The 27,441-nt window shown below is 42.0% G+C and overlaps 3 protein-coding genes across 11 annotated transcripts in view; 1 reads left to right on the top strand and 2 right to left on the bottom strand.

Annotated features, from left to right (window-relative positions):
- Positions 1 to 19,319, top strand: part of ZBTB25 (zinc finger and BTB domain containing 25) — a 42,589-nt gene extending 23,270 nt beyond the window's left edge. For 2 of the 5 annotated variants that reach the window (XM_070592957.1, XM_070592959.1), the window contains one exon: positions 18,541 to 19,319. In XM_070592957.1, the coding sequence (XP_070449058.1) occupies positions 18,541 to 18,707 (167 nt within the window). In that variant the 3' untranslated portion in view covers positions 18,708 to 19,319. Of the gene's footprint in view, positions 1 to 9,758; positions 10,397 to 10,526; positions 10,657 to 18,540 lie in introns of those variants that run through there. The other 3 variants (XM_070592962.1, XM_070592960.1, XM_070592958.1) reach the window with 3 other exon arrangements.
- Positions 2,405 to 11,497, bottom strand: AKAP5 (A-kinase anchoring protein 5). Of its 4 annotated transcripts, XM_070592967.1 has the most exons (3): positions 11,021 to 11,423; positions 10,250 to 10,301; positions 2,405 to 8,461 (listed from the first exon to the last, which is right to left on the bottom strand). In XM_070592967.1, exon 3 carries the CDS (start codon positions 8,201 to 8,203, stop codon positions 6,914 to 6,916), a length of 1,290 nt encoding a protein of 429 aa, XP_070449068.1. In that variant the 5' UTR covers positions 8,204 to 8,461; positions 10,250 to 10,301; positions 11,021 to 11,423; the 3' UTR covers positions 2,405 to 6,913. The 4 variants fall into 4 exon arrangements, with proteins under 4 accessions (XP_070449068.1, XP_008531462.1, XP_070449069.1 ...); XM_008533240.2 differs by lacking the exon at positions 10,250 to 10,301 and having other exon boundaries at positions 11,021 to 11,497; XM_070592968.1 differs by lacking the exon at positions 11,021 to 11,423 and having other exon boundaries at positions 10,250 to 10,744.
- MTHFD1 (methylenetetrahydrofolate dehydrogenase, cyclohydrolase and formyltetrahydrofolate synthetase 1) overlaps positions 16,002 to 27,441 on the bottom strand; it is a 61,422-nt gene continuing 49,982 nt past the window's right edge. Inside the window, exons 23-29 of one of the 2 annotated variants that reach the window (XR_011532662.1) lie at positions 25,402 to 25,502; positions 24,376 to 24,553; positions 21,887 to 21,994; positions 21,204 to 21,356; positions 18,382 to 18,475; positions 17,349 to 17,395; positions 16,002 to 16,332 (exon numbers count right to left, since the gene is read on the bottom strand). Coding sequence is in view for 1 of the 2 variants with exons in the window: in XM_008533239.2 (XP_008531461.1) it covers positions 18,386 to 18,475; positions 21,204 to 21,356; positions 21,887 to 21,994; positions 24,376 to 24,553; positions 25,402 to 25,502 (630 nt within the window). In the remaining variant the exon portion in view is untranslated. The remainder of the gene's footprint in view (positions 16,333 to 17,348; positions 17,396 to 18,381; positions 18,476 to 21,203; positions 21,357 to 21,886; positions 21,995 to 24,375; positions 24,554 to 25,401; positions 25,503 to 27,441) is intronic. The other variant, XM_008533239.2, reaches the window with a different exon arrangement.

Here is a 27,441-nt window from a genome sequence, read left to right as displayed (position 1 = left end):
ATTTTGAATTTCTGCAGCAAGTAGCAGTTTTCACTGATGCAGCCAGGAAATTATATTAAACTAAAATACACAGGTGATAAAAAGAACAATGAAATCAGAATAAGGGAAAAACAGTACTCCCGAGGTGACACAACTTTATATGTTTGTCAAAATTTGGAGGACTGAACTAAAAAGGGTGAATTTTACTGTATTTAAATTATACCTTCATGGAAAAAAAATATTAAAATCACCCAGATGAATATAGATAAGCCTTAGAGTTTAATGAACCATAATGATTGTCATTCAGTATTAACCCTTCACAGATCAGAAAAACATCAGCCAGACATTAAGGGTATGTAGGAAACTCATAAAACTAAAAAGGTAATTCTAAGCAAATTCAGTCTGAAATCAGTGAAATTACTGATAAGGCCGTTTGTGGCACATCTGGATAAAAGATCAGAAAATTAGGTTGACTTTTTTCACCTGAATTGAGTAGTGACCAGTTGTTTCAGCATTCAGTATATCTCAACTTTACACAGAGCACAAGGACGGTTCTAACTAGTTCCGATCAGGAGGATGGACACACTCTGGTGCTAGATGACCTGTTTAAAAAAGAGCAGTGATATTCTAAGGTTTTTTGCCACAAATGGCTGTTCCACATGGAACCTCTGCATTGTAGTTTATATATGAGGATATCTGATTGATTTGAGCATGCATGTCTCTAGCTGCGTTAGTTGTGACTGATTGATCACAGATGTGGTCCAGAGACCCACTGACCAGACCTTCTTATAAGTAGGAATTTGGGAATAAAAAGTTCGAGTACAAGTGTACAAATGATTACATCTGCTTTTGTGTCACCCTGTGTTCCCCATCTCCCAGGAGTGCAGGGGTGGGAGGCCTGGATTTACGGTCACAGGTATAGCTGTGAACAGTGTATGAAAGGCTTAATCACTTCCCCCTAATTGCACTGTCATAAAGATCAAGATAAGGCTAAGGTTCTATTCGAGTTTAGCTGCAAAGCACATGGTGGGCAAAGTGCATCAGTCTTGCTAATGTGCAGAAACTGCTGGACCCTGCTGCCACTGCTGTTATGGTAGGTTGGAATTTTCAGACAATTTTTAGTTTGGAAGTTTTCCAGGCTAGGGGGCGCTGCACCATCCTCCCCTCACCTAGATTCTCCTGAATTGTTCACGGTGCCTTTGCCCAGCTTTGCTGAGGATTTTCTGCAGATGTGTAGTATGTTCATGTACACACACACATATACTCACTCTCTTTCCTAAGCTCAGGAACTTAGCCCCTAGTGATCACAAGCTTTCAGGGAGAAAGGGAAAAGTAGTTACTCACATAGGGGTTGGGGACTCCAGACTTCAGCTTTAATGGGAGTTCTAAAAAGGGGTTAGCAGAATTGCAGGAGAGGACAAGTTTGCAAAAAGTAGTGTATCTTTCTTTTACATTAGAAAGATGTGATTTAATATAAATTTTAAAATTCTACAAATATGAAATATTAAGTACCTTATGTACAGTGTTTGTACGTTAATAAGACATTTTGCTTTGGAACAAGGTTTAGTTTTAGGACTTTTTTTTTTTTTTAAAGATTTTATTTTATTTTATTTTTTCTCCCCAAAGCCCCCAGTACATAGTTGTATATTCTTTGTTGTGGGTCCCTCTAGTTGTGGTATGTGGGACGCTGCCTCAGCGTGGTTTTGATGAGCAGTGCCATGTCCGCGCCCCAGGATTCGAACCAACGAAACACTGGGTCGCCTGCAGCGGAGCGCGCGAACTTAACCACTCGGCCACGGGGCCAGCCCCTAGTTTTAGGACTTTTAAGGCACTGTCAACTTTAAATTGGTCCCAAGATTGGAAAGTCCACTCTTTCGTCGAGCCCAGTGATTATCATTGGGTGGTGCTTCAGAGAAAACAGAGTTGACTGTCAACATTAGGGGAATAAAATCAGTGTTTTAGTAAACACAGAACTTTCAAAACACCCAGCTTTAACCAGGCACCATCTGAATCATTTACATTTTTCACATCAAGATTGTTTAGTTATTTGGAAAATCATAAAGATTATTAATTCATAGTTTAATGTAGAAAAGACAACTGAGTACAGCAAGAGATAGAACAAGTGCACTTCTGTCAGATTCATAGATGGCATCAAAATCAGAATTGCCCTTTAGATGGAGAGAGGTTAATGAAACAATTTGAGTTCTAGGTGTCTGTGCTTCTCTTTGCTGGAGGCAGCTCTTTAGGCATATGTCGTTGTGAAGTCTATCCCACACCCCATCAGCAGATAGCTACTAGAATGTTCGGTAGTGCTAACTCAGTAGTTCCATCAGTGTGATCTTTATATTTTTAGGAAATGAAGATCATATACCACGTTTCTCTTAAAAGATTTGGATAAATTAAATAAACATGAGCCAATACAACATTTATTCTGTATTAATAGTATATGTATTAATTCAGGTTGAAATCTTTTTTTTACAGAGTATTATTTCTTTAATATTAGCATCTGATCCACAATAATATAGTACTAATTTAAATGAGAAATACAAAATGGAACTTTTACTTTCATAATAGCTCATCCACTTAACATTTTTATAGACAAAGAACTACTATAAATATGTAACATTACGCAGGTCTTTTTTTGCACCTGTTCACAAGTCAGAATGAATACACTGTTTAACTACTGAGAGACTGAATGCTTTCAAACTGCTCCTGTATTTATATGACCACTTCCCCACATCAGACAGAGTTTATCCCTTTCTCTCTGTTCTCCCCTCTCTGGCACTCACGATGCTGCATTACCTGTGGCTCTTGGCCTCAGCCCGTCCCAGTTACACTGCTGCTGCTCCCTAGGTTGAGCTCTGAGAGGACAGGGAGCCTGTCCCCTTTATCAAACAGTGTTTGGCATGTGTTATACCCAACACATGTTGAATCAAGTTGAATTTAATCAGGACATCTAAGTTTTATGTAGCTTCCTTCTGTTAAATCTTTGTAACTAAATAAGGATCATTACAAAAAATTCTTTTCAAAAGTGTACCATAAAATGTACCATATATTGAAAATTTGAATTCTGTATAATAAGAAACTTCATGTTACACAATAAAACATCATAGGAATTTGAACCTAAAGAACTCTAAACCTTAAATGAAGATTTTTAAAAATGCAGAAATGGCAGGCAGAAAAGTCAACCCCTGAAATATTGAATATCAGGAATTAGAAAGTAGACTTTACATATTTAAGTAGAGAATCTTTTCAAACAATGGGATTCTAAAGCCTAACAATTATTTTAAAAATTGTGCTTTAAATCCCCCCAAAATTAATTCTTAACTATAAAAAATAAGGCAACTTGAAGTTAGAAATTTACTGGTGAAGTTAACTGGATTGCATGCGGCAGCCAGATTTGACTGGGACCCTCTCCTGACCCACGTCTCTCAAAGCCTCTAGCAGCAAGGCCATTCACACACACTAGTGAAATAACATAATCTCTCAGAAGTAAATCAGAGGGTTTCTAAGGCTCCACTCAATGGTAGATCAATTAAGATCATCACAGACTTCATGCTGTCAAATAGATTACCTTGAAAGAAAATTATGCAGACGGCTTTTCTGAACTCCATTTGTGCCACATGCTTCTTATTCTTTGAGGTGGAGGAGGTGGCAGAGAGCATAATTTCTGTTTGAAAGTTCTTTTGTTTTCTGCTACTTTTACTCAAATGTTATCGGCTACTATTTTTATATCCTACAAAGTACTTTAAGAAAATGTAAGTGAATAGTGCTCCATGAAATAGAGGAGGATTTTCATATTCACTGTGTTGTAAAGCACAGTGAATAATACTTGACTTTTAAAAGGGGGAAGATGATATGCTGAAAAAATTAAAAAGCATCTAATAAACCAACCAGCCTTGTAAAATTCTGAGTTCAAAGAGAAAGTGAATCCCAGCTAATTATTGTTCACTAAAAGCAGCATTTATAGCACAGCAAATTTAAATGAAAATTAATATAGTGTTATTAAATTGCCTTTTAAACAATCATTTACATATTGTCAAATAGATGTGAATTGAATAAGAATCTATTTCATTTAATGTCTTGCATATAAGGTCAAATTGCGTAAAATAAATGCCATTATAATAAAAAATATTTTATGGAAGACCTCCAAGTCATCTGATTCTTAATTATTTCTATAACAAAACAATTTGGGTCACTTTAGAATTCACTGTAGTAGCATTTGACCAGTTAGATTCCAGATTCCTTTTTCAAACTGGAATCCTTATTTAATTCACCAGATAGTCTCAATAGAAAAGATTGAGGAGAGAGGCCAGCCCAGTGGTGCAGCGGTTAAGTGGGCACGTTCTGATTTGGCGGCCCGGGGTTTGCCGGTTCGGATCCCGGGTGCGGACATGGCACCCCTCATCAAGCCATGCTGTGGCGGGCGTCCTACATATAAAGTAGAGGAAGATGGGCACGGATGTTAGCTCACGGCCAGTCTTCCTCAGCAAAAAGAGGAGGATTGGCAGATGTTAGCTCAGGGCTAATCTTCCCCGGGGGGCGGGGGGGAAAAGACTGAGGAGAAAACAACCATTTAAGAATGAATGCAAGTAGAGTACATATTTCATCACAAAAATCAGTCAGTTATAGTATATTCTAACCAAAAATATATATCAAACTACAATGAAAAAAAATAGAAACCTAGGTCTCGTTAGATAAAATGTTATTTCTTAACAAAAAAAATTCATTACATGTATTTACCTCGTTTCTCTTTTTAAAACTCCCAAATAAATTGCCTAAACTTTTCAAAATATTTTCAATAACTGATAAGAGCTGTACTTTTTGCTCAGGCATGAGAGATTACTAAAAACTTAAAATGCAAGTATATTGGCTTGAGCCATCCTTGCAGTAAATAAAGGCAGGATTCTTCAAAACACTGTAAAATGCACCAACTTTAATCAGGTTTTTAAAATTGTTCATTTTTAAATATGGTATGATATTTGCTGGTAGCTGTCCAAGTCTGTTAGCACCACATAGAGTGACTTAAAAAGAGTATTTTTAGGAAGGATGACTTAGCAGTCTTTTTTTAAAAAAAAGTTTAAAAGTTATATAATCAAAATTTCTTAAATGAATTTCTTGGGTCATGTGTTTTGAAAGATCCACTTTTCATCTTGCTAAATTGGAGGCGTTTAGTGGGCCCCCCTCCCCAAAGTTTATAAGCATGAAGGTAGGAAAAGCTGGGGGAATACTTTTGCGCTTCAGCAAAGAACCTTTCTCATAATATCCATTATTTGCTTCATTTCCAAATTCAGATAAGGTTCTTCTGCCAGAGGTCTCAATATGTACTTACAGAAAGAAACAAGATTCTATAGGACAAATTAGCACGTACTTTCCATATGCAATCCACAAATAATGCAGTAAGTCACCAGCTCATTTAAAATCATCTAAGGTACATTTTTTTCTCCAAGGATGTACAAATACTTTTTAACAAACACCTTATACCTCGAGTGAAAGCTTTCCATGACGTCATCTACTTTCCGAGTAACACTGTCACTCAGTTTAGACAGTGGGGGACTGCACAGCATGAACCCTAGTCTCTGAGGCAGGGAGCTTGTTGTAGTAGTGTGGTCATTTTACACAAGAAACAATTGAAATAGAGTGACTTTTTCAAAAAAAAGGCAATCATTGATGAGATTGATGATTTAAATAACTAAATAAAATGCAAATAAGCCCTTCTCATTGTTATATTAAGTTCACTATTTTGTAAGGGATTAGCTGGACTAAAATATGGATGAAAAAGTTAATTTTCAATCTCCATGTAAAATGTTTTTTACTGGTGTCTCAACAGACAGGCACAATGAAAGAATACTGACATTTAAAGTATAATGTGCTTTGGCAATAACTTTTCACTTTCTGTTCAACCGTGTACTTGGCTCATTCTAGGTCAAGAATGAATAACATTTTCACTAAATTATTGTGATTTCCTAGGAGTTTTACTGCCAGGCTGGCTTTGAATTCCCTTTCCCCTTCTCTTTGAGAGGCTGATGAGTATGGCTCTAGAGAAGTCATCCTGACAGATGAATCCTGTTATCTGCAATATTTGTTACTTGGGGAGTTTGCCTTCTCCTGGATGGAAAAGAATGTTCCACTCCTGTTGTTTTTCTTCTTGCTGTTGTTTTAGTTTTTGTTGCTAACTTTTCAGCAGATGATCCCATGCAGAAACGGATTTATACAGGTCTCTTTGAGGCAGAAGAAAGATGGAGAGGGAAAATGCACTCCCTGCTTCCACACCTTGGCACTTGGTAATTATTTGCCTGTTTGAAGCAATTTGTGAATGGCTTTTGTAAGGGACATGAGAAAGACCGGAAAACCACTCATGTTTAATTCAAATATGCATATTCTGCTGAAACTGGGAAAATGCAATATTTTTTTGAGGTGAGACTACTGCCTAGGAGTGTAACAACTCTGAATCACACATTCACAAAAATAGCTCACCTTATTCACTGTTTCAAACAACATAAAAGTGCACTGTAAAAAAAAGTTTTTGGAAAACTGAATGGGATGTTAACCAATACAGAGGGTTGAACTATCACAAGGAAACCAGGCTTTGTGACGTCAGAGGATATCAAAGAGCTTATGGCATACTGTAAGAGCTCCATAAATACATCTTCTTCCCAGCATCTCAATCACCACAGGTGATTTTAGCAGCTCCGTCTGTGTCTCCTTGCATCGTAGTCTGTACTGACTTCCTCCAACCCAGAAGTGACTGCATTTCAGTGTTAGGGAGAGTTTTATTAACTTGATTAATTCTTTAGCACTTCTGGGCTGGAATTATACCTTTAAATTCCACAGATGATAAATCTCTCATTTGTTACTGAGTAAGAAATGCCACAAACATGTAAAATAATTCATCATTAAGCTTTTTTTTCCCTCCCATGATCTGGAAATTAAGTCACTGTAGAAGGTTGTTTATTTTCTTGTCATCAGAGGCCATTTCATTGACGAGCTGTTCTATAGACAACTGGATAGCATTCTTGACAAGAGAAGAGGCTGTTTCTATTAAAAGTGTTTCATATTGTTCTGAAGTTCTACCTTCAAAACCACTGTCATTAGCAAAAACTCCTACTTGCTCATTTTCCATTGACATTAAGAATTGCTTAGGGACATTTTTAGATTTCTTAACATCAAATTCACTGATTTCAGTGTCTGTAATAATAATAGCAATTGGCTCCATTCTTTTGCTTTCTTCTGGTTTGGGTTTCTCTGCATTGATCTCATTTTCTTTAAAGCCTGATTCCTGGCTCAATTCAGTGTCTTTTGGCTTACTCTCTTCAGCTACAATCTCTCTACTTTCATAGTCTTTCCAATCTGGTCCACTTTCTAGGATACTGTTTCTGGCTTCTTCCACAATTTGTTGATCTGGGATTGCAGGTGAGGGCGAAACATCAGAAACCACTGGTAGCAGGTGTTCTGTTTCTGAAATTTCAAGTGGGCTTGCCTGCTGGGGTTGAACACTTTGCTTTTCCTCAGTCATCTCAATATCTTTTTCAAGAATTAGAGTTCCTGTTTGAATAGCAGAAGGCCCCATATCTAACCCAACTTCTACTGAAATCACTGTCTCTCCAGGAGAAATTATGCTGTTGCTCACATTGAATTCACAGACCTCATCAGTCCCTTTCTGAGAGACATCTTCACTTACATCCTGGGTGACCTTGGTCTTTGTGGCCTGGTCATCTGATTGGGTCAGAGTTTTTGTATCCAAACTTTCAGCTTCTCCCTGGACTCTGATGCTGCAGTCTGAGTCTTCAATAATTTTGGAATGATTACTTCTTTTCTCCCCTTTGGAGAATTTTATGCAGGGAATCTTAAGTCTGGATTTTGCCTTTTTCTTAGAAGGATCAGCATCTTCAGCATTGATTTCAGGTTGCACTTTAGCCTCAAAGAGCTTCTGCTGCTTTGAAGAATCTGACCTTTTCCTGCGTGTTACAAGACGTTTGATTGAGGCCCAGGCCCCCACTTGGGGTTGTGGCTGATCAGAAGCGCCTGCTTCTAGGGGACACTTCCTTGCCACACCAGCAGCGTCAGAGCCGACTCTGGGCTTCACCGCTTTGGCTGGTTTCTTTCTTCTCTTGAAGCAAAGCATCGATGCCTCTTCTTCCTGCCTCTTATCCTGAGGACTAACTTCTGCTGGTCTCTTCTCATCCTTGCTTTCTACTTGAATTTCAGAAACTGTGGTCTCCATTTTTACATTACACTCTCTTTCTCCAGAAAACTGTATTCCTTCTTCCTTAGCAGCCTTTTATGACAAAAAGGTGGGCAAAAACATCATACTAAGTAAAATTTCTTCCAGGTGTATCCACTCTTTTCGTCTTACTCCATATAGTTGTTAAGGAGGTTTCTCCAGTATACAAATGCCTAGTTTCTCTATTGTAATTTCTCTCTTTAATTTCTTCACGAAAGCCCTTTACTGGGTAGATTTTTGTTTTATTTAACGATCAACCTGATGAGAGAAAAGAGAGTGGTGTTTTATTTCACCATCAGCCTATTGTTTTCTACAGAAACTATTTCAGTTGAATGTATATGATTCTACTAGGCATGTTTCCCATATAATAACTTACTGAAATGAGTAGAGAATAAAAATTGAGATTTACTTTACCCCTATCAAAAAGATTTCAATGTGAATCTATTTTGCTCTGTTCTCTTTGTTAAAACTTCATTTTTGATTACTCTGAAAATCTGATATTATTTTATCAATTCTTTAGTTGGGCTGTCTTTATGAATTGTTTATGACTCTGAATTGCAAGTTAACAAACAAAAAAACCGGTGAAGGGCAGGATGATAAGCAAGCTAGTATAATTTTTACTACATGCAATAAAGAATTCTGAAGCTGCAAAGGATCTTAGAGATTACTCAAGATTATTCAGGTCCAGCCAGATGGAGAAACTGAGCTCCAGAGTGGGCAGTTGGCCTGCTGAAAGCCATACAGCTAGATAAGGTCATAGCCAGAGTTAGAACTGAAGACTTTGACTCCCCACTGTTCTTCCCATTATACCATAAGGCTTCTGTTCTAAAAATGTATGTTCCATCAAGGAGGTGCTACTTTTCATACATACTCTTGGGAAATTTAACATTACTGTCATTTTCTACTCTCAAATTTAGTTATATAATTTTGACATTTTTCCCCCCAAGTATCTGCTGTTCAGACATTTTCCATAATGAGCACACAGTTGAAGGTCAGTAAGAGTGAATGATAATAATAGCTGACATTTATTGAGCAACTCCTGTGTATCAGGAAGTGCTAAGCACTTTTACTTACATCTCTATTCCTCCCCACAACATCCCAAAGTCAGTGGGTGGTGGCATCACCATCTGCAGATGAAGAAATGGGGCTGGAGAGGTTAAGCAACTTGCCCGAGATTACGCAGGTAGTGGGTAACAGAGCTCAGGGTCACCCCAAAACTGCCTGTTTCTGAAGCCTATGCTCTGAAACGGCTTTAAGAATTTCATCAGAAAAGGGAATTGTTTGCAGAATCCCATCTGCTCTAGATTCACTAGTCAAAAATTTATGAAATGGTTTAATGGTCATTTAACCATAATGCAAGCCCATCAACTCATAATTAAACCAAGATTAGACTACATTCTTGCTATCTGAAAATCGAGCTTTTGAAATTCTTTATATTTTGTTTTCTTGGTTCTGGAACTAATTTGAAAGCCAAATATAAGTTGATAAGCTATGCAATTGGCAAACTGACTAGTTATATATAAATATAAAGGTATGTTTTAAAATTAATCCACAGAATGGTGTGATGGTACCGATGAACAGAGATGTGAGGTGATCATCTAACAACATTCCTAAGAATTTAGTTGATGGATGTCCTAAAATAAGCAAAGAGACTCCTTCCTTGTACTGTTTTTATGTAAATCCTTCATTGTTGAAAGTTTATTTCAGTAGCTCCTGATTTTGTGAACCACAAAAGGAACTAGAACTCTGAAAATCAGTTTATGATCTAAGTAAATATTCCCTTAGGTTGGGTGGTACATACTCCATGCCTCTGACAGAAAGACAGTCATCCTAAACAACACTGGAACGAAGATACGAACATTTTACTGCGTCTCTCCTCATATAATGCTTCCGTCAGCACTAGAACCACACAGCTGGTTATAGCTCTTTGTCTTCTCACCTCTTGTGAGTTCTCAGCGCCTGAGAGTTTTTGTTAACCAGAGGATGTATAACTAATAGAAATATTGACATTAGATCACGTTTAGGAATGTATCATTTGAAACTAACCTGGATTGCCCGAAGACAACTGTTTGAGAAGCTCACTTGAACATCTATCACACTGTAGAAATAAAACAAATACTCAAACAAAAACCTAACTGAAATCGGGAAAATGCAGTCTGTAGACAACAAAACTTTGCAGAATGTTAGATTGCAAACGATTCGTCTTTAACCTGCAAGGATAGTTTTATCGCCTCAGGAATCTTAAAGTCTCTATTCTCATTTCCCGATAGAATCATAAGTCCAATGCCACAGAAAATGCCCCTTCTCTTTTTCCCTTGAGCAGAGAAGCACGGAGGCGAAGGGCAGCGACTGCCTGAGAAAAGCAGCGACTCTCCCCCAGCGCCAGACGCGGACGAAGCTTCCTCCCGGAGGAAGGCGTCTCTCCTGGCTCGACGCGCTGTGGCAGGAGCTAGCGCGCAGCAGAAAGTACTCAAAAAGGAAAGTGCCGGGGGCGTGGAGCAGATAACCCAGCTTCAAGCTATCCGCAGAATTATAATGACCAGGAACCCCAAATCACATTTCCCCCAAAAAAGGAGAAAGAAGGAAAAAGCTAAAGGCAACTCATGCTTCTAGGACGGGCTGTCACGCGAAGAGGGTAGGTGGGCAGAACTGAGCAGGGTCGCGCTGGCTGAGACGCCTGGGACAAACGACCTTCCCGGTTCTCACCTCGGCCATCTCGGGGGCCCGGGTTCCCGGTGTCCAGCGGCACCTCTCGCCTACCCTGCCGCCCAGGCGGTCAGCGGACCGGACCCTGCAACCTCCTCGCCCTCCACTTACCGAAGACGCCGGGGTCCCTGTCCGACTCTGCTGCCGAGGTCGGGGGGCGCTCGCGGGGCCAGGCGCCCAGGCAGCCGGGAAGCCACGGTCGCACCTGGAGCAAGCAGCCCTCTGCAGAGGGACCGCAGCCCTGCGGCGCCCCCTCCCCAGAGCGCGGGGACCGACAGCCAGCGGCACCAATGCGTGCGGAGCGGGCGGGCGGGCGCGGGGCGGGGCCCGGGCGGCGGGCGCGGGGCGATTGGAGGTCACCTGCCAGCAGCGTGCCCCCCCGCGGGAGCAGCCCTTGGCGCCCCTAGCCCGGGCGCGAATCCCCGCAGCGCGACCTCATCCGGGCCACGGCAGCCACAGCGAGAGAGAGCCGGCAGATGGGGAGGGGACCAGGGTAGTGAGCCCCACATTTTCTGAGACGCGAAGTAGAAAATCTGGTTTTAAATAATAGGCACTCCCATTGGAACCCACCCCCTACAACGAATATTTGGACATAGCAGATACCACATTTTAAAAGTAGGATTCAAAACTGTGCCGTGTGAAGTCTCATTTGGAGAGAAAATTAAATATATGAATTGAAACAGAAAAAAGCAAAACTTTCCCAGGAGTGCGTTTGGGTGTAATGAGACCACGGTTCATTCCCAGACTCAAAGGCCCGAGACCAGACCCTTGTCTCCCTGGTCTCGGGGGCAGGTAGAGATGATGCAACCTATGCGCAGCCGAGGCCAGAAGGGCACAGGAACCCAGCTCCACCCATCTTCCATACCTTTTATATTTCCAAAAATAAGTTCAGGTAGATGCGGGTTACCCCTTCAGGATATTCCTGGATGTCTACTTAACCTTGTCCCTCTCACTTAAGCGGGGGTGGAAAGCGGGAGATGGCTTTCTTCACAATTCCAGTTCCAGTCAGAGCAAAGGCCACAGGCAACATCTACTCTCCTGCCTGACTGGCTAGCTTGTGTATTTTCATACATTTCTGAGACTTTATCTAAACAAGTTACTACCCATACTGAAAAGCATCACAAGCATTTATCTGTGCACATACGCATTAATGTATACCCAAGGTGTTGCTACGATTGCTTAGGGTGACTGTCTTTGGGTTTACCATTACCAACAAGGGCATTCCTTGGAGCTCCAGCTGTGAGGCCCTGCAAGATGCAGAATTCCTGCCTCCCCCTGGTGTCTGTACACCACCCAGATGAAGGTGGAGAGGACTACCGGAGAGCAGCTGTCTCCCTCCCCTTTCTTCAATAGGATCATCATCTTTGGGAGCGTAAATCTGTTATCCATTTTTGGATGTTTTTCCAGGAATACATTTTACCCTTGTAAGATCCTATAGCTTCCACTGAGATTTATTAAGGGAAGAACTATTAGCACACAATAGCAAAGCAGAATCTAAGTTGTCAAGATCTTAAATCTACTGATAAAAGTTAGAGACAAGAGCTGCAAAACAGGAAAATCTATAGGCATCTAGTTTAGTTGTATTAAGAATTCAATTTATCTTTGTTCATTCAGCAAACACCAGTCTGTGAAAATGTCCTTTATGTCCCCAGATAAGCTGCTAACCCCGCCTACTGTCAGTTTTCAACTTTAAAGAAGCCAAAAGAAATCCAAGAACTCACAATCAATTGAGATCCAAGTTTTCTCAAATCCAGCAGATCAGGGAGTTTGCAACAAGTTCAGACAAAAATAAAATGAGCTTATGTAGATGAAGACAGGGTAGAACGTGGTCTTATTAGGAAGTAGTTGGAAATGAAACAAGGGACGGTTAAAACAATAAGGGTCACCGTAATGACTTGTAGATCTTATTTCACTTGCTTTTCTTAAAAAAAAAAAAAAATAGTGAAAGGGAGCTGAAGGGCAGTTTGAGCTAAGAGGTGAATTGCTCTTGTATCTGAAAGGCAGGTTTCTTTAAGGTATATGACAACTCATCCCCAGCCTCCAGCGCGCGCACACACTCACGCAGAGTATAGTGCTATAAATAAAATACTGCACTGTGGTTTTTCTTTAGGACATGACTAGAACCTGATGCCATATCTGAGTTGAAAAAAATGTACCCAGTACCTCATGCATGAAAGAAATCTGTCATTCCTGAACTCACTTAAGTGACAGTGAGACTGTTTAAGCTATTACCCATATCATTGTCTGTGACTCCATTAGTAGCTTTTCATTATATAATGAGAAACAGGCTATAAATATATCTCTCCAATTAGATGAAAAATTATCCTACCTACTGCTTGTTAACATCACCAGATACCAATAAAATAGCTTGCATATGTATCTGAACGCATTTATCTGCTCTCTGTTGATCATACCGTTTCTCCCATCCTGGTCCTTATCTACCCATGCCTGGGCCTGTAGCTACCAAAAATGGTTGACAACTCCTTTGTAATGTTTCTTACATTTTAGAGACCTTCTGGGAATAAGCCCGCCATCCCCCTTCCCTGGTACACCATTAAATGAACCTGTGGCCCCAGTTCTCAGGAGGTTTGATCTGTTCCTGGGCACCATCAGGGCTGCAACAGCCAACAGAAACTCAACAGTAATTCTGTTAGAATCAGCTTTACTTGGCAGCACATAAATGCTGTCTCTTTCGTAAGAGTGTATCTACATCTTCAATGCACAGCAATAGCCTCTGAGGTGCAGCTCTGAGAAGGAGCAATCTTATTATCAGTGATATTACAAATATGGGGAGGGAAGGCATTAGCAGCCAGAGAAGGGTAAGGATGGGACAGGGAAGCCAGCGATCAGGAAGGACTCCTAGCCCCAAGGTAAAGGCACTGGACCGTCTCTGGCAACACATACTAATACATACCCCACACACTAATGCTTCTGTAGGTCTTGAATTCAGGACTTCAGTTAGCCTACAGTTATTGTTTGTGCTTCATGCCTTCTCTTTATCACACATCTTCTTTATCACAGATTGAAGAATCATTCCACAAAACCCATGCTCTCAATATTGCTCAGCAGCCTTCCTCACCTCTTTATCTCTTCCCTTTGCTCTCCACCTTTTATCATCCCTCCCTTCTGAAGGGATGTGAAATGGGCACGGCTTTCCACCTGTCACAAATGGGTGTCCATTTCTGTACAACCTGGCAGGGGCTGCCTTTAGGAGGAGCTCTGAAAGGCAGAATATAGTGAAGAGCAGAGGCTCTGGGGTCAGACAACCTAACAAGTTCATCTGGCAGGCAGTAGCAGTGCACTTTTCAAGTTTGCCTTTCTGTAAAATGGAGAGATAAACCTAACTTACAGATTTCTTCTGTTTATCTCTACTCATTTCCAGCCAAAGGTCAGCTCCCATTTTGAAGCTAGAGGTCACTCATTGGGCAATTCTATTGCTAGGAATTTATCCTGTAGATGGTTCTACACAAGTTGCAAAGACAGATATGACAGGGGGCCAGCCCGGTGGCATAGTGGCTAAGTTCCTGTGTTCTGCTTCGGCGGCCTGGAATTTGCAGGTATGGATCCTGGGCACAGACCTACGGACCTATCATCAAGCCATGCTGAGGCAGCATCCCACATAAAATAGAAGATTGGCCAATCATCTTCAGACACACACACACGAAAGGTAGATATGACATGGGACTATTCACTGCTAGATCAATGGCAAAAACCATGAAGCAATGGTAAGTGCCTATTGACAGAGGACTATTTAAATACTACACAGCCATAAGAAACAAGATGAATGTCAAAGTGCTGACATGGTAAGATCTCCAAGACATACTGCCAAGTGGAAACAGCAAGTTGTACCATCTGAATTTTTACTCAAGGCATATTTTACTTCTACTTAGGAAAATTCTTGCATTAGTGACCAGTCCATTCATTCCAAGCAACAGCTGATAAAAACAATTTGGGTTATTTATTATTAGGGTTTTGTTTACAATCTTTGGCTTATAAACCTCCACTCACCCTCTCCCCCCAATTGTGTTCATTATTTCTATCAATATTAGGGATTTAAACCATGTGGTGACATGAGAAAACCTAAATCCTTTAAGATGATCTTTAAGGCAGCACATCTGACAATAGACTGCTTTCTTCCCTTGTTTACAAACTGAAATCCCAGCCAGTCCCATTCCAGGTGAGGTTTTATAGGACATTAAAAAAAAATCAGGAACAGTGAACTCTGTGCAGACAGGGCTTGAATCATGCTCTGGAACGGACGCTGACAACATCACTGAGGGCGTACGCTGTGCCAGGCACAGCACAAAGCATGGTCAAGCTGGGCCTCTGCACTCAGGACCCCTTTGCGACACGCCCCCAAAGCACTGCCATCTTTTCTTTGGGCTGCAAAACTGACTGTATTACAACACTGATGTGAACCTGCGGGGTTAAAAATAATAAACCAAGGACACCAGGAAAACACTGCTCTGCCAACACGAGCACCGTTTCCCATTGTCACTAGGGGCATGCAACATCTTCCAGAAGGATCCAGTGCAGGGAAGACAAGGGGGAAAATGGAGGAAAAAGTGGGAGAGAAAGAACAGAGATAGAAGACAAAGAAGGGAAAACATTCTGTAGGGTGGAGTAGAGCCCACAAACAGTAGAAACTCAATAAATACTTGCATTTACCAATGGAACAGAAAGCTAACCTACAGTTAGTGCTATATGACCATCCTTCCGGAGGACGTTAAAAATAAATGGTGATAAAGCTGTGACAGAAATGGGAATTCCAAGGAAGTTCAGGACAAAAACCTGTATAAGCAATACTTTCTCAGGGTAAAAAAAAAAATGGAACCATATAGGAAGATATATGATAAAAAGGCCTGAACTCCATACCCTACTTCACCCCAATCCACTCAGGTCTCCTGATTATGTGTCCTCCCAGAAATACGAAGCGTGCACCGTCTTCCCCTTACACACCACAGTATCATAAAGTACATATTGCAACTTGCTTCTTCAGGCCTGGGGTCTGCCTGGCAAACAGGCTCACACAGGATGGCAGAGATACTGCAGCACGGTCTGTTAATGCTACAAATTATATTTAAACAACAGATAGCAAAATTATTCCCTTTTATTCTGTGGAACAGACATCACAATGAATTAGCCATCCCTAGACACATCCAGTTGAAAATTCAAAAACATCAAAGATGAAACCCCTTTCATCTCAGTAAAGTAAATAGACATGTGCATGATTTGTGTTAATTTATACGTGATGATGGGAATTAAGACTGAAGAAAGGCTGCTGGGGAAATGCCCACTATTTAGTTCAGAAGATCTTCGGGGCAGGGGCTGACTTCTCTCCATTTCCCCACACTTGCCAACTGACAGTAGGCCTGAATAGACACAGACCAAACTTTCAAAGTAGCTTCCTGAAGATGGACAATCTGGAAGGAAAAAGAAACAAGAAATAAATGTTTTCTCTAAACACTGAAATGTTTCCTCTTCCCTTCCACATGGCACCATTACCCTCTCGCTCTCTCAGAGCTGTTAACATTTACAACCTTTCCCACAACCACCTCTTCTGGGGTCTGTCCATAGACTTGAAAACAGTGCAGGCATTTGCAGATGGCTCTATGAATCCTGCTCGTGGCCAGCATTCCCAGTGCCCCACGTGCCCTCTGGAAGAGCAGTGCTCCCCTGCCATCAAGCGCACGGCCCCTCTTCTCAGCCACCATCCTCACAGTTGCTTAGATGACGACTATGGTCTGCTTCCACCTGAACCTTTACTTTCTGAAACACTGTGGGAGCTTTTGTTTTGCTTTATTACCCTTTGATATCCTTGTCTTTTCTAGTTCTTTCTAGTCTTTCTCAATTCCTCCCTCCTCCTGTTCCATGTTAGATCTGTAACTCTAGGTCACTTGCAGTTGTCAGGACTCCCCTTGATTACTGTCCAGATCAAGACTTGGTTTCCTGAAAACCATGTCTTCCTATCTCTCGGTTTATTCCTCATTTTGCTGGAGTACATTGCTAAATACCCTCCTAGGAAGAGACGTGGGGGTAGCAAACCTGCAATTGTCTGAAAATATCTGGATAGATTTGGCAGGACGTAAATACATGTGGAAAGTCATCTTTGCCTGTGAACATGGAGGGAATTCCTCCATTGTCAAAATCCTCTTATTGCTCATAAGAAGAAAAGTGTTCACTCTAATTCTCATTTTTCTGTAGGTAGGCCATTTTTCCTTCTCTAGAGAAGGATTTTTAAGATTTTCATCTTTGATCTTTTTGAAATTTCAACCGGACGTGTCTAGGGATTGCTCATTCCCTGTGATCGATACCTGGGGGCCTTTCACTTAAGTCCCCAAGAACTCCTGGACTGATCCTCTTCCTTCTCTTCTACTTTTGGGGACATTTACTCAAGTCTTGCCTGCTAACTATTCAGAGTATCGTAGTCCCCACTTACCCAGTTTCCACTTTCTGCGGTTTCAGTTACCCACAGTCAACTGTGGTCTGAAAATATTAAATGGGACACTCCAGAAATAAACAATTCAGGAGGTTTAAATTGCACACCATTCTGAGTAGCATGATGAAATCTCATGCTGTCCTGCTCCATCCCACCCAGGATCTGAATCATCCCAGTGTCCAGCGTATCCACGTTATATACACTTCCTGCCTATTAGTCACTTAGTAGCCATCTTGATTATCAGATACGCTGTCGCAGTATCACATGCTCGTATTCAGGTAACCCTTATTTTACTTAATAACGGCCCCAAAGTGCAACAGCACTGATGCTGGCAATTCTGATATGTCAAAGAGAAGCTGTAAAGTGCTTCCTTTAAGTGAAAAGGTGAAAGTTCTCAATAGGGAAGGAACAAAAATCATATGCTGAGGTTGCTAAGATCTACAGTAACTTTTATTACAGTATATTGTTACAATTGTTCTATTTTATTATTAGTTATTGTTAATTTCTTACTGTGCCTAATTTATAAATTAAACTTTATCATAAGTATGTACATATAGGAAAAAACAGTATATATAGGGTTCGGGACTATCTGTGATTTCAGGCATCCACTGGGGGCTCATGGAACGTATCATATCCCCAGTGAATAAGGGGGGACTAGTGTATACAGACCTTCAGCTGCTCCTGCCCTCCAATGTGCCATCCACTGAGAACGCAGAGCCTCCTGGGGCTCCAGCAGAGGAGGTCTAACCTCCATGGCAGTCCCTCCCTAGTGCATTAGATGGTGGCTTTATCCCCTACACTGCCAACCTGTGACAAGCTGTGCTCTTCTTCCAAAAATGTGTTAAAATATAAATATTTCATTCATTGGTTACTGCCAACTCTCATGACTGCCCCCTCTCCCCTTCAGTGATGTCTGGAAAGAACTGTTTTGAAAGCATTAGAATTTGCATTTTCATAGCTTTAGTTGGAGTCTTATAATTTATAAATATGCCGCATAAGGAAAAAACCAGAACTCTCACCAGTAGCAACTTACCTGTTTAGAACAGCCCATTGACCTGCTCAGTTTCAGGGTCCAGATCAATATCATAGAAACAGGGCCGGGTAGGGAGTCCAGGCATTGTGCTCATCTAGGAGACGTGAAATAGCATTAAAAATAAACTGAAAGTGATCTTTTTTTCCACTTTTTCCTCAGATAGAAAGCCCAACGCACAAAGACAGAATATTATTTTGGAGTTGTCAAGTGGCACTCTTCTTGTTATAATTAAAAATCAAGCCACTGATCCTGCTATGACCTCAAAGAGAAACCCTCAAGTCCTTCAGCAAACCAAATGCCAGGCTGCACTATCGTCTCCAGACTGATGGCCGCAACGAGACGCAGCAGGCGGCGCTTCCACCTTCATCCTGCAGGGCCGGTGCTGGGGAGGCTGAGGAGGCAGCGCCTTTCCTGCTCAGTTCTCACATCACAAGACCCAAAGGAGGAACACGGCTTGTCTGCTTTTTAATTTTGTTTTAACGTGTCTTTCATAGATGCCATATTATTTTTGCTTCAGCAACAATTATTACAACATCAGGAATTAAACTACATTAGGAATCAGTACCCTTTAACTTGGGCCAAGACATTTCTGTACATAATCTTGATGGTTTTATAATCACTGTTCTTACTGGTCCAATTTGGCCCTCTAAAACTGAACTTGTAATGCTTAGGGATTATAATTCCACTTGCTTCTTTTCTAAAGACTTGGCTTTGTCAAATATATCTACTTAGATGCAAATTGGTAAGTTTTATAAGTGAAAACTCAGTATATTTTTATCTGTAACAATGTCCTGTATAATGAATACACACATGTTCCAAATCAAATCCAGACAGGAAAAGAGTTTAAGCTGAATTTCTACAATTTAACTATAAAAAATGTCAGAGAATAGGATGAGTCACCTCTGTAATAAAAAACATCTATACTTTAGAAAACCTAATTCTGACATCTGAGTGCCAATCAATACTCCCCAGAACAAACTACAGGGATCTGATGTCGGTCTCTCTTCTCAAATTCTGTAAGAGAGAAGCAATTCCTGGGTGTGGGGAAAAGTAGGGAACGGGAAGGAACTGGTTCCCAAACCTAGCAGAAAAGCCTGAAGATGACACTATAAAGGACATGTGCCCATCGATGCAGACATGCATGTGCATGTCGGAAGAAAACTCGAACGATGATCCCCCAAACAGTGATTAATAGGATTTTCAACATTTTTACTCTTTCCCAGAGAAAACTTTCCCCCTAAACATTGGTCATGTTGACAATCAGAAAATTTTAAAAAATGAAAAGGTTATGTGTACATACACATAGGAACTTGGATATAAAACTCTGAAAGAAGCCACCATGCCTTGAATTAATACATAAAACACTCAAATCCTCTGAGCCCTGTTCAGACCTCAACAGCAATTAGAAGGCATTAAAAATAGTGATTGTTACACCGTCTCAATTAAGTATGGAAATGTCTTGGTCCAAGTTGGCTTCTGATGCAAGAGTTTGTTCTGGACAAGAAAGTCTTGGGCTGGGCAGGCTGTGTTTCCTTCAAGCTACAGGCACATTCTCATGGCCTGACCACTTTCAGCTTTGCTTCCATCTCCACGGTCAGCCCTCTGCACACACACAACAAAGGTGACGATACAGACTATAGCTACTGCCCTTCCAGCTGGCAGCTGCTGACAACTTCTCCAGAAAGAACAACACAAGTGTTTCTGCAGTAGTCAAGGTGCTGGTAAATGGCTTAACATTCCTATTAAAAGGGAATTTCTACAAATCCCAAGGACTGATGATCATAACAGGCTAAACCTCCTGCTCTCTGGAGGGGCTGAGGGGCACCGGTCTGCAGGCACCTGTCTGACCACCGTTGGTATGTGATGATACCGCCCCTCACTGAGGGCTGACAGGAACAGGGCTCGCATCTTCATAAGCTGCCCTAGGCCAACACCAGCAGGGATGAAAACTGGATTCGACATTCATCTTACGTACTCTTGACTCTATAATGCCACCTCCTACCACTTCCTACTGTACTAAAAGAATAACCTAGCTCCAAAAGCAGATCTATTGGTTCCCTTTCCACTGTGTACAGGCTGAGTTTAATATTTCAATCTTGGATTGCAGGTAAGTACAATCTGCAGCTGTGGGACAGTGGGCGGGCCTCAGGGGGAAGCTGGGCACAGGATCAATGTTAACCCTAGGACAAAACTGTCCAAACTGCGATTGTGGCCCAGAAGCACTGATCTACCTCCCTACTGCCAACTGTCCTCCTTTAATATGCACAAAATCTCTAAGATAAGAAAGTGTCTGATTATGAATTCATCCTGAAGTGTAAATAAGCAACCTCCCCCTTCGGATCTGCAGGGTTCATTTGCATTTTAAGGGGGAAGTCGTTCACTCAAAAACAATGAATTTCCTGAATTTCGAGCAAGAGCTCTGGGCCTGTCAAGATGAGGGAGGTGCAGAGCCTCCGTGCCGGCTCCCAGGGCTGCTGGGAGGACGAGCTCATCTGTGAAAGGTACCCCATAAACGTCCACTGTGGTTACACAGAAGCACCACCACAGCCTATCAACCCGTCACCACAGCCCATCCTGGATCCAGGCAAGGTCACAGTGCCCCTGGGAAACAGAATTGTTATTCTGTACAAGCAGTCATGGCATCATCCTTGAAGTGACACCAAGATGGTCCACAGCAGACGATTAATCATCCAGGCCTGACGCCAGCTTTCTCCTCAGCAATGAACTCTGCTCAGCTGGCACTTGCTGATGCCTTCAGTAATCAATTTAGGACGAGAAGCCCAGAGGAATAAATGCCCTCTCTGCCTGCTGCCCCCACTTACCGTTCCGACCAGGGGGTACAGAAAACCCGCCCCAACGCTGGCACGGATGTCGCGAATGGGCAGGACGAAGCCTGTAGGCACGCCTTTTTGCTCTGGATTGTGAGACAAGGACAAGTGTGTTTTGGCCATGCAGATGGGCAGATCCCCGAAGCCCTGGGGAGAGAAGGGAGCAGAAGTGGGACAGATGAAACGCTGGCAACATAACAAACAACATCTGGGCTTTCTGATGATCCTGCTTCTGCAAGGTGTTTGAAACATCTAACTCCCTTTATATCCAGCTTTACCTCACAGATCAATAATAATAACAATAACAATAATCTCTGTTGGGTGAGGGAGGGAAGTGCTCACAGCTGTATTCTACAAGTGACTATCTTATTTTCATCTATATAAGCAATTAAAAATGCCAGTTTGGAGCAGACATGAGGATACAACTGAAGGCAGGCTCTCAAGATTTTCTAAGACTCCATATTTGCTCATGGCTTTTCCTCACATCATACAGCATCTACCGGTAGATAAAGAACTTGGGACGGGACCACCTAATCCAAACTCAGTTTTTCAGGGGAGAAAAGGCTGACGCCAGAGAAGTGAAGCAGGGGGTGCCTGGCAGGGCTGAGAACTCAGGGACTCCGCCTCCAAGCCCTGCTTTATCAAGAGCTGAAAGAACAAACCAACCCAGCATCTACCTGCTTTGTGTAGACTTCAGCTTTGTGCTGAGCTTCAGGCAGCAATTCAATGTCGTCTGCCCCGTAGATCTTCTGCGCAATGATCCTGATCTTATCCTCAACTGGGAGCTAACAGACAGGGAAGAGAGGGGAGACCATGACTGGACACATGAGGATGCTTAACTGGGACCTGGCCACATTCCAGGTCAGAGTGCCCACGAGGGCCAGAAGATGTTTTTATACACATATACAGACATGCCAATAGCCCGAGTTTTATCAGGTTAGAAACATTTTCTTTTAATACAAAGCCCCAGATATTATAAGAGGAAAATGTCCCACAGAGGTAAAGTTACTGTGTATGTGTATATGTATGTGTGTCTGTGTGTGCGCGAGCACATGTGTGCACGAGCACGTGCATGTGCATTTAGGACCTCATGAGGTATATCACAAACAATATTGCTGACTACCCCACAATAATTACTTCTTCATAAATAAAAACTAATGCTCTAACACTGGAGATCAGTGTCCTATGAAACCAGACCTGGGATACTGTTTATGAAATAAGACAACCAATATCCATCCACACAATCCCTGGTTTGTATATGAGAGGCAGATGGCTATCTTTAACACAACATATTGATTGATAATTGCTGTTACTGAGAAATAGTAATAAAAGCAAAATCATCTACACATTAAAAAAACCACCCAGTGACTTATCTGATCAACATGCATTGATAATAGTGTTAAAGGACGTGCCTTCCATGGCACCTGGAGCAGAGGGTGGCGCATGGAGGCCAACAGTGTAGTGAGGGCTCCGCCCCACAGTGCTGTTTCCCCCAGGGCAAAGCTGTCAAATGGGGCCTGGCTTCCAAAATGCTGCTGCAGCCTAGTTTAGGGCACTAGGATTCAGCGGAAATAGGGAGAAACTGCCTAAAGGAAATGGGAAGGAAAGCTACTCACAGGTACCTTGGATGAGTAAATTACTGAAATTAGGTAATACATCTGACTCTGTATGCCCTAGCAACTAAGGCCAAGAGAACACACTGGGTGAGTTGTTTTTTGAAAGGAATAATCATCTATCTATAAAAATAAAAATTCCCCTCTGAACTAAAAAGTGATAATTTACGAAGGGGCTTTGTATAATGGATATGAATAAAGTGACTATTCAGTTATGGCTTCATAAAGATGCAACAGAGATTGCTTTCATATGCATCTTATAATTGGAGCTCTACAAATGCCAAGGCACATTGAGAACTTCTGCAGCAAAAGGACTTGTGTTGAGGGATGATTTAAGACCAACAGATGCTGAATAAGAGGAAAAGTGGCAGCCTCCTGTTAGTCAGAACAGAGGAAAGTTCCAAGTAGAAATGGGTTATCAAGTTCTCACTACGCTGCTTCTTCCAGGTTTCCTTCTCGTTCGCCGTTAAGTACTGGGCTTCCTAACTCAGGCACTGCGGATGGGCGGTCAGAGAAGGTGCCTATAAACACTGTGGATTTGTGTGCAAATTTTTGTTAATGGCATTTCCTAAAAAAGATGATTGGCTGAACAGATTTTTAAATAAGTAGATGAAATGAAAGTGCAACAGGAAAATGTGGATGTCAACAGAAGAATGTTAATTAACTGTCAGTGTATTATAGCTGCACGGGGCAAAGAAAATAAGAGTGTTAAAATTCAGGACTAACAGGGTTTCTTCCTTGTACCTTTTTATGGCTGTTTTTGAAAGTCTATGATTATCTTTTAAAAAACCAAGCCAAGAACCAGCCTAGAGAATATGAGCAGAATTAGCTACAACATCCATCGCATGTTCCTCACGAAGTTTCCAGCTGTTGGGGGCAGAGTAAAGTCCAATCACATCCTGAAGTGCACGGGGAGAGAACTGAAAACAAACACAGCCTCTAAGAACCACCTTTCTCGGCACTGACGTTATTGTATCACCGGACATTAGTGCTCTGCTTGGGCCGGACGAAATCTAAGTGACTCAGTGATGGGGAGAATGCCGACGCCTGCCAGGGTGCTTTGGTTTTGCACCTGAGGGCGTCTCTGAACTTGAGGCAGCCGTACCAGGCGGTGAGCTTAGGAGCACACTGCTTTCCCCTGTTCCCGGGAAGCAGCCAGAAAACGTTTCCGAGCATGATGTAGCCCCCTGCCAACCTGCCATAATGTGGCTGGTGCCCTGGGTTAAAGGCTGCAGTGAATTACACTCCTGGTTCCCTATGTAACCCTTTGTCCTGCCAGCAAAGTGACTGTATTGGGAGCCTTTTCAAAAGTTAGGATGTGAGCCAACCTCCTGGAGCATTCTGCCTGGACCCCCTACTCTGCCAAGTAGCAGCAACATGCGTTGATAAGAAAGATGTGTGGAGTTAAGAGTCTAGGCTGTGATCACGTGCCTCACCTTCGTGGGAATCAAACCCACAGGCGTGAAGCTGCTAAACACAGGCTCTAAACAGAGGCAGCCACACAGAAACCTCACTGTGCGTTTCGTTGTTTTTGCCTACAGCAAGTAACCCACCTTGAGGTCATAAAGAAGCTGGAAGCTGCTGGGTGCCTCAGCTGCTCTCTGGACGGCCTGAGCCAGGGCCAGGGCCCCCCTGCCCCCTTCTGCCCAGTGAGTGCACTTCACAGCGTCGAAAGCCCCATGCGCTTTGGCAAGGTGGCTGATGAGGTCCAGCTCGGCCTCCGTATCTGTCCTGTAAAGGCAGCGCTTCATGTTAAAGCATTGACGATGGCTGGAGAGGACAGAATCTTTCTTGTTTTTCCCATTAAAACCCATGCAAACTAACCACTGAAAAATGAACACTAACCAGGTAATACTGCCTGGGTTTGAGTCCCAGCTCCACAAGTCACTAGCTGGGTGACTTTCGGCCGCTTACTTAAGCTTTATGTGCCTTAATTTCCACGCAGGTAAATGGGAATAATCATAGCACTTATTTCATTAGGATATCACGAGGCTTAGATGGTAAATATATGCAAAGTACTTAGAACCTTCCAGGCACATCATAAGAATCAATAAAATACTAGCTTTTTAAAAATTGTGCTTCCCATTCTGCTGTGATCAGACCATTAGAACAAGACCAAAACCAGCATTACAATACCTAAACTACCCACACAAGTCCCCTCTTGCATGAACACTTCCAGCTCAAGACATTCAACTCTTCATCAAGATAACCTCCCACTGGACCTACGGAAATAATGCAACTCTGTAGGGCTGTGACTTTCTGTCAGCACAAAAGGCCTCTAGAGACCAAAAAAGAACCTTTAACCTCAGGCCTGTGTGTGATCCACTTCACCCAGTGGAGAAGAAGAGACCCACGGGAGATGTGACCCTGGGCCCTCAGTGGGTGAGGTGACGAGTTTGCTGTGCACTATGCCTGTCATGTCACAGCTCTCAACAATGGCTCCTAAGGCACAGGCTTAATGACCAACAGCAGTCACTGAAGAACAAAATAAAGTGAGCATCCGTGCTATAAAATCAGCTCCAGGAGATGTTTTCTGACATTTCCCACAGTCCCTCCTGACTCTCAGACTTTGTACTCACCTGAATGCATTCACGGCCACTACTACTGGAACTCCAAACATTCTGGCATTTTCAATTTGTTTCCTCAAGTTACTGAAGCCTTTTTCAACCAGCTCCAGGTTCTGTAAGAACAATAGTGAAAGGTCTGTGAAGTCAGACAGCAGAACTGAAGACAGCTGTAAGTTCTTCTTAAAAGGGAACCAGGCTCCTTGAGCCAGAAGCACTAACTGTCAGGACAAGCCAAGGAGAGGCCACTGACATGTGCTGTGGGACCTAAGACACTGTGCCGGGCTGTGACGCTGGAGCGGAGCTGTGCTCATTCTCTGGCTGTCCTGAAAACACGAGAGCTGGTGTATCTGCTGTCATCACACCATATCTTTTTGGGTTTTTTTTTTTTTAAGATTTTATTTTTCCTTTTTCTCCCCAAAGCCCCTCAGTACACAGTTGTATATATTTTTTTTAGTTGTGGGTCCTTCTAGTTGTGGCATGTGGGATGCCGCCTCAGCATGGCTTGATGAGCAGTGCCATGTCCATGCCCAGGACTGGAACCGGGGAAACCCTGGGCCACCGAAACGGAACATGCGAATTTAACCACCCAGCCACGGGGCCGGCCCCTCACACCATATCTTAACAGCTTCTTTGCTGTTTGAAGGGAATCAGTTGCCCTTAAGTAAGTTATATTGCAACTCTGTGTTTATAAATTTTATGTACTCATACAGCACAATGGTACACACAGACTTGACTCAGCATCACACAGACCCTTCCATCCCAAGAGAGCCCAGCACAGTGGCTGGAGTTCATTATATGGTTGCCATAAGTACTGTCAGAAAATAGGAGGTAATCAGTGATACTTTCAAAGGTTTTAAGGAACTCAACCATGAACCTGTACCAGGGACAACAGAAAAGAAGATGAATGCCATCTCTAAGAACCAAAAACTATGAAATTTAAAGGAAAGTAATTGACAAAACATACGTCTAAATATGTTCACTGCAGCACTGCTTGCAGCATTGGAAAACTGCACACAGCACAAACCTCCTTTGATAGGGGACTGGGCCAGTGAATTACGATATACACACTCAATAATATTTATCATGCAGATGTCATGAAAAGCAAGATAATTTGTGTTAATAGGGAACCTCACAGAGATGTACTAAAGTTGCAACACGATGGACAGCTTAACTGCATTTTTGGACAAATACAAAAATCATGTGTATATTCATTAAGTTTTTTTAAATGCTGAGAGATATGCACCAAACTAAGGGGACTCAAATCATATATATTATATTCTTGTATTGCTTAATTTTTTTTACAAGGGGTATGTTATTATTATAAGCTTAAAAATATATTAAATATTTAAAAAATAAAAATATAATAGTCATATAAAAACATATGCACTGGATCATGAGCAAACCCCAGCAGTAATAGCAAATTCCATAAAACAGCAAAGAAAGGGGTAAGTTAAAGGTAAAAAACAACTGAGATCGTCATACATACGACTTATGCTTTTTTCCCTTTAATAATTGAAAACAGAGATTAGGATTTAGTTGCTATTTTAAAGAGCACTGCTAATTCTTTACCTCTAGTCACATGAAAACGAATTAATATGAAAGACTGATTGAGAACAGCTTTAAATAAGTAGAATTTCTTAAATGAAGACACCAGCTGGGCCGGTTAGGGGCAGTGACTCTAATTAGACACAGGAAAGGCTGCGGGGACGCAGGAGGGCCAGAACTGTGAATTCCCCTCCCACGCGTGAATCAGACAAATGACCATAAAAGGCAAATGGTAACCCAGAAGACAGCAGACTCAAGGCACCAACAATTCTTTTCTAGCTGCTTCTGAAATACTTCATCTGCGGCCTGAGCAGTGACCCTGTATTGGCTGACAATTTAAAAGCCTCCTAAAAAGGCAGAAAAATGGAATTAACAGTGATAGCGGCTGACCTCACCAACTCATCTAAGAGCCTCTGTCTCATAGAACCACCCTAAACAGGCGCTAGAGATGCTTCTGTGATGGCAAATGATACAAATATAAAAAGGTTGGAGCTCACAATTCTTCTC

Source organism: Equus przewalskii, chromosome 25 (genome assembly GCF_037783145.1).
Source record: "Equus przewalskii isolate Varuska chromosome 25, EquPr2, whole genome shotgun sequence".
NCBI classification, from domain to species: Eukaryota; Metazoa; Chordata; class Mammalia; order Perissodactyla; family Equidae; genus Equus; species Equus przewalskii.
This window is presented reverse-complemented; position numbering and strand designations above follow the sequence as displayed.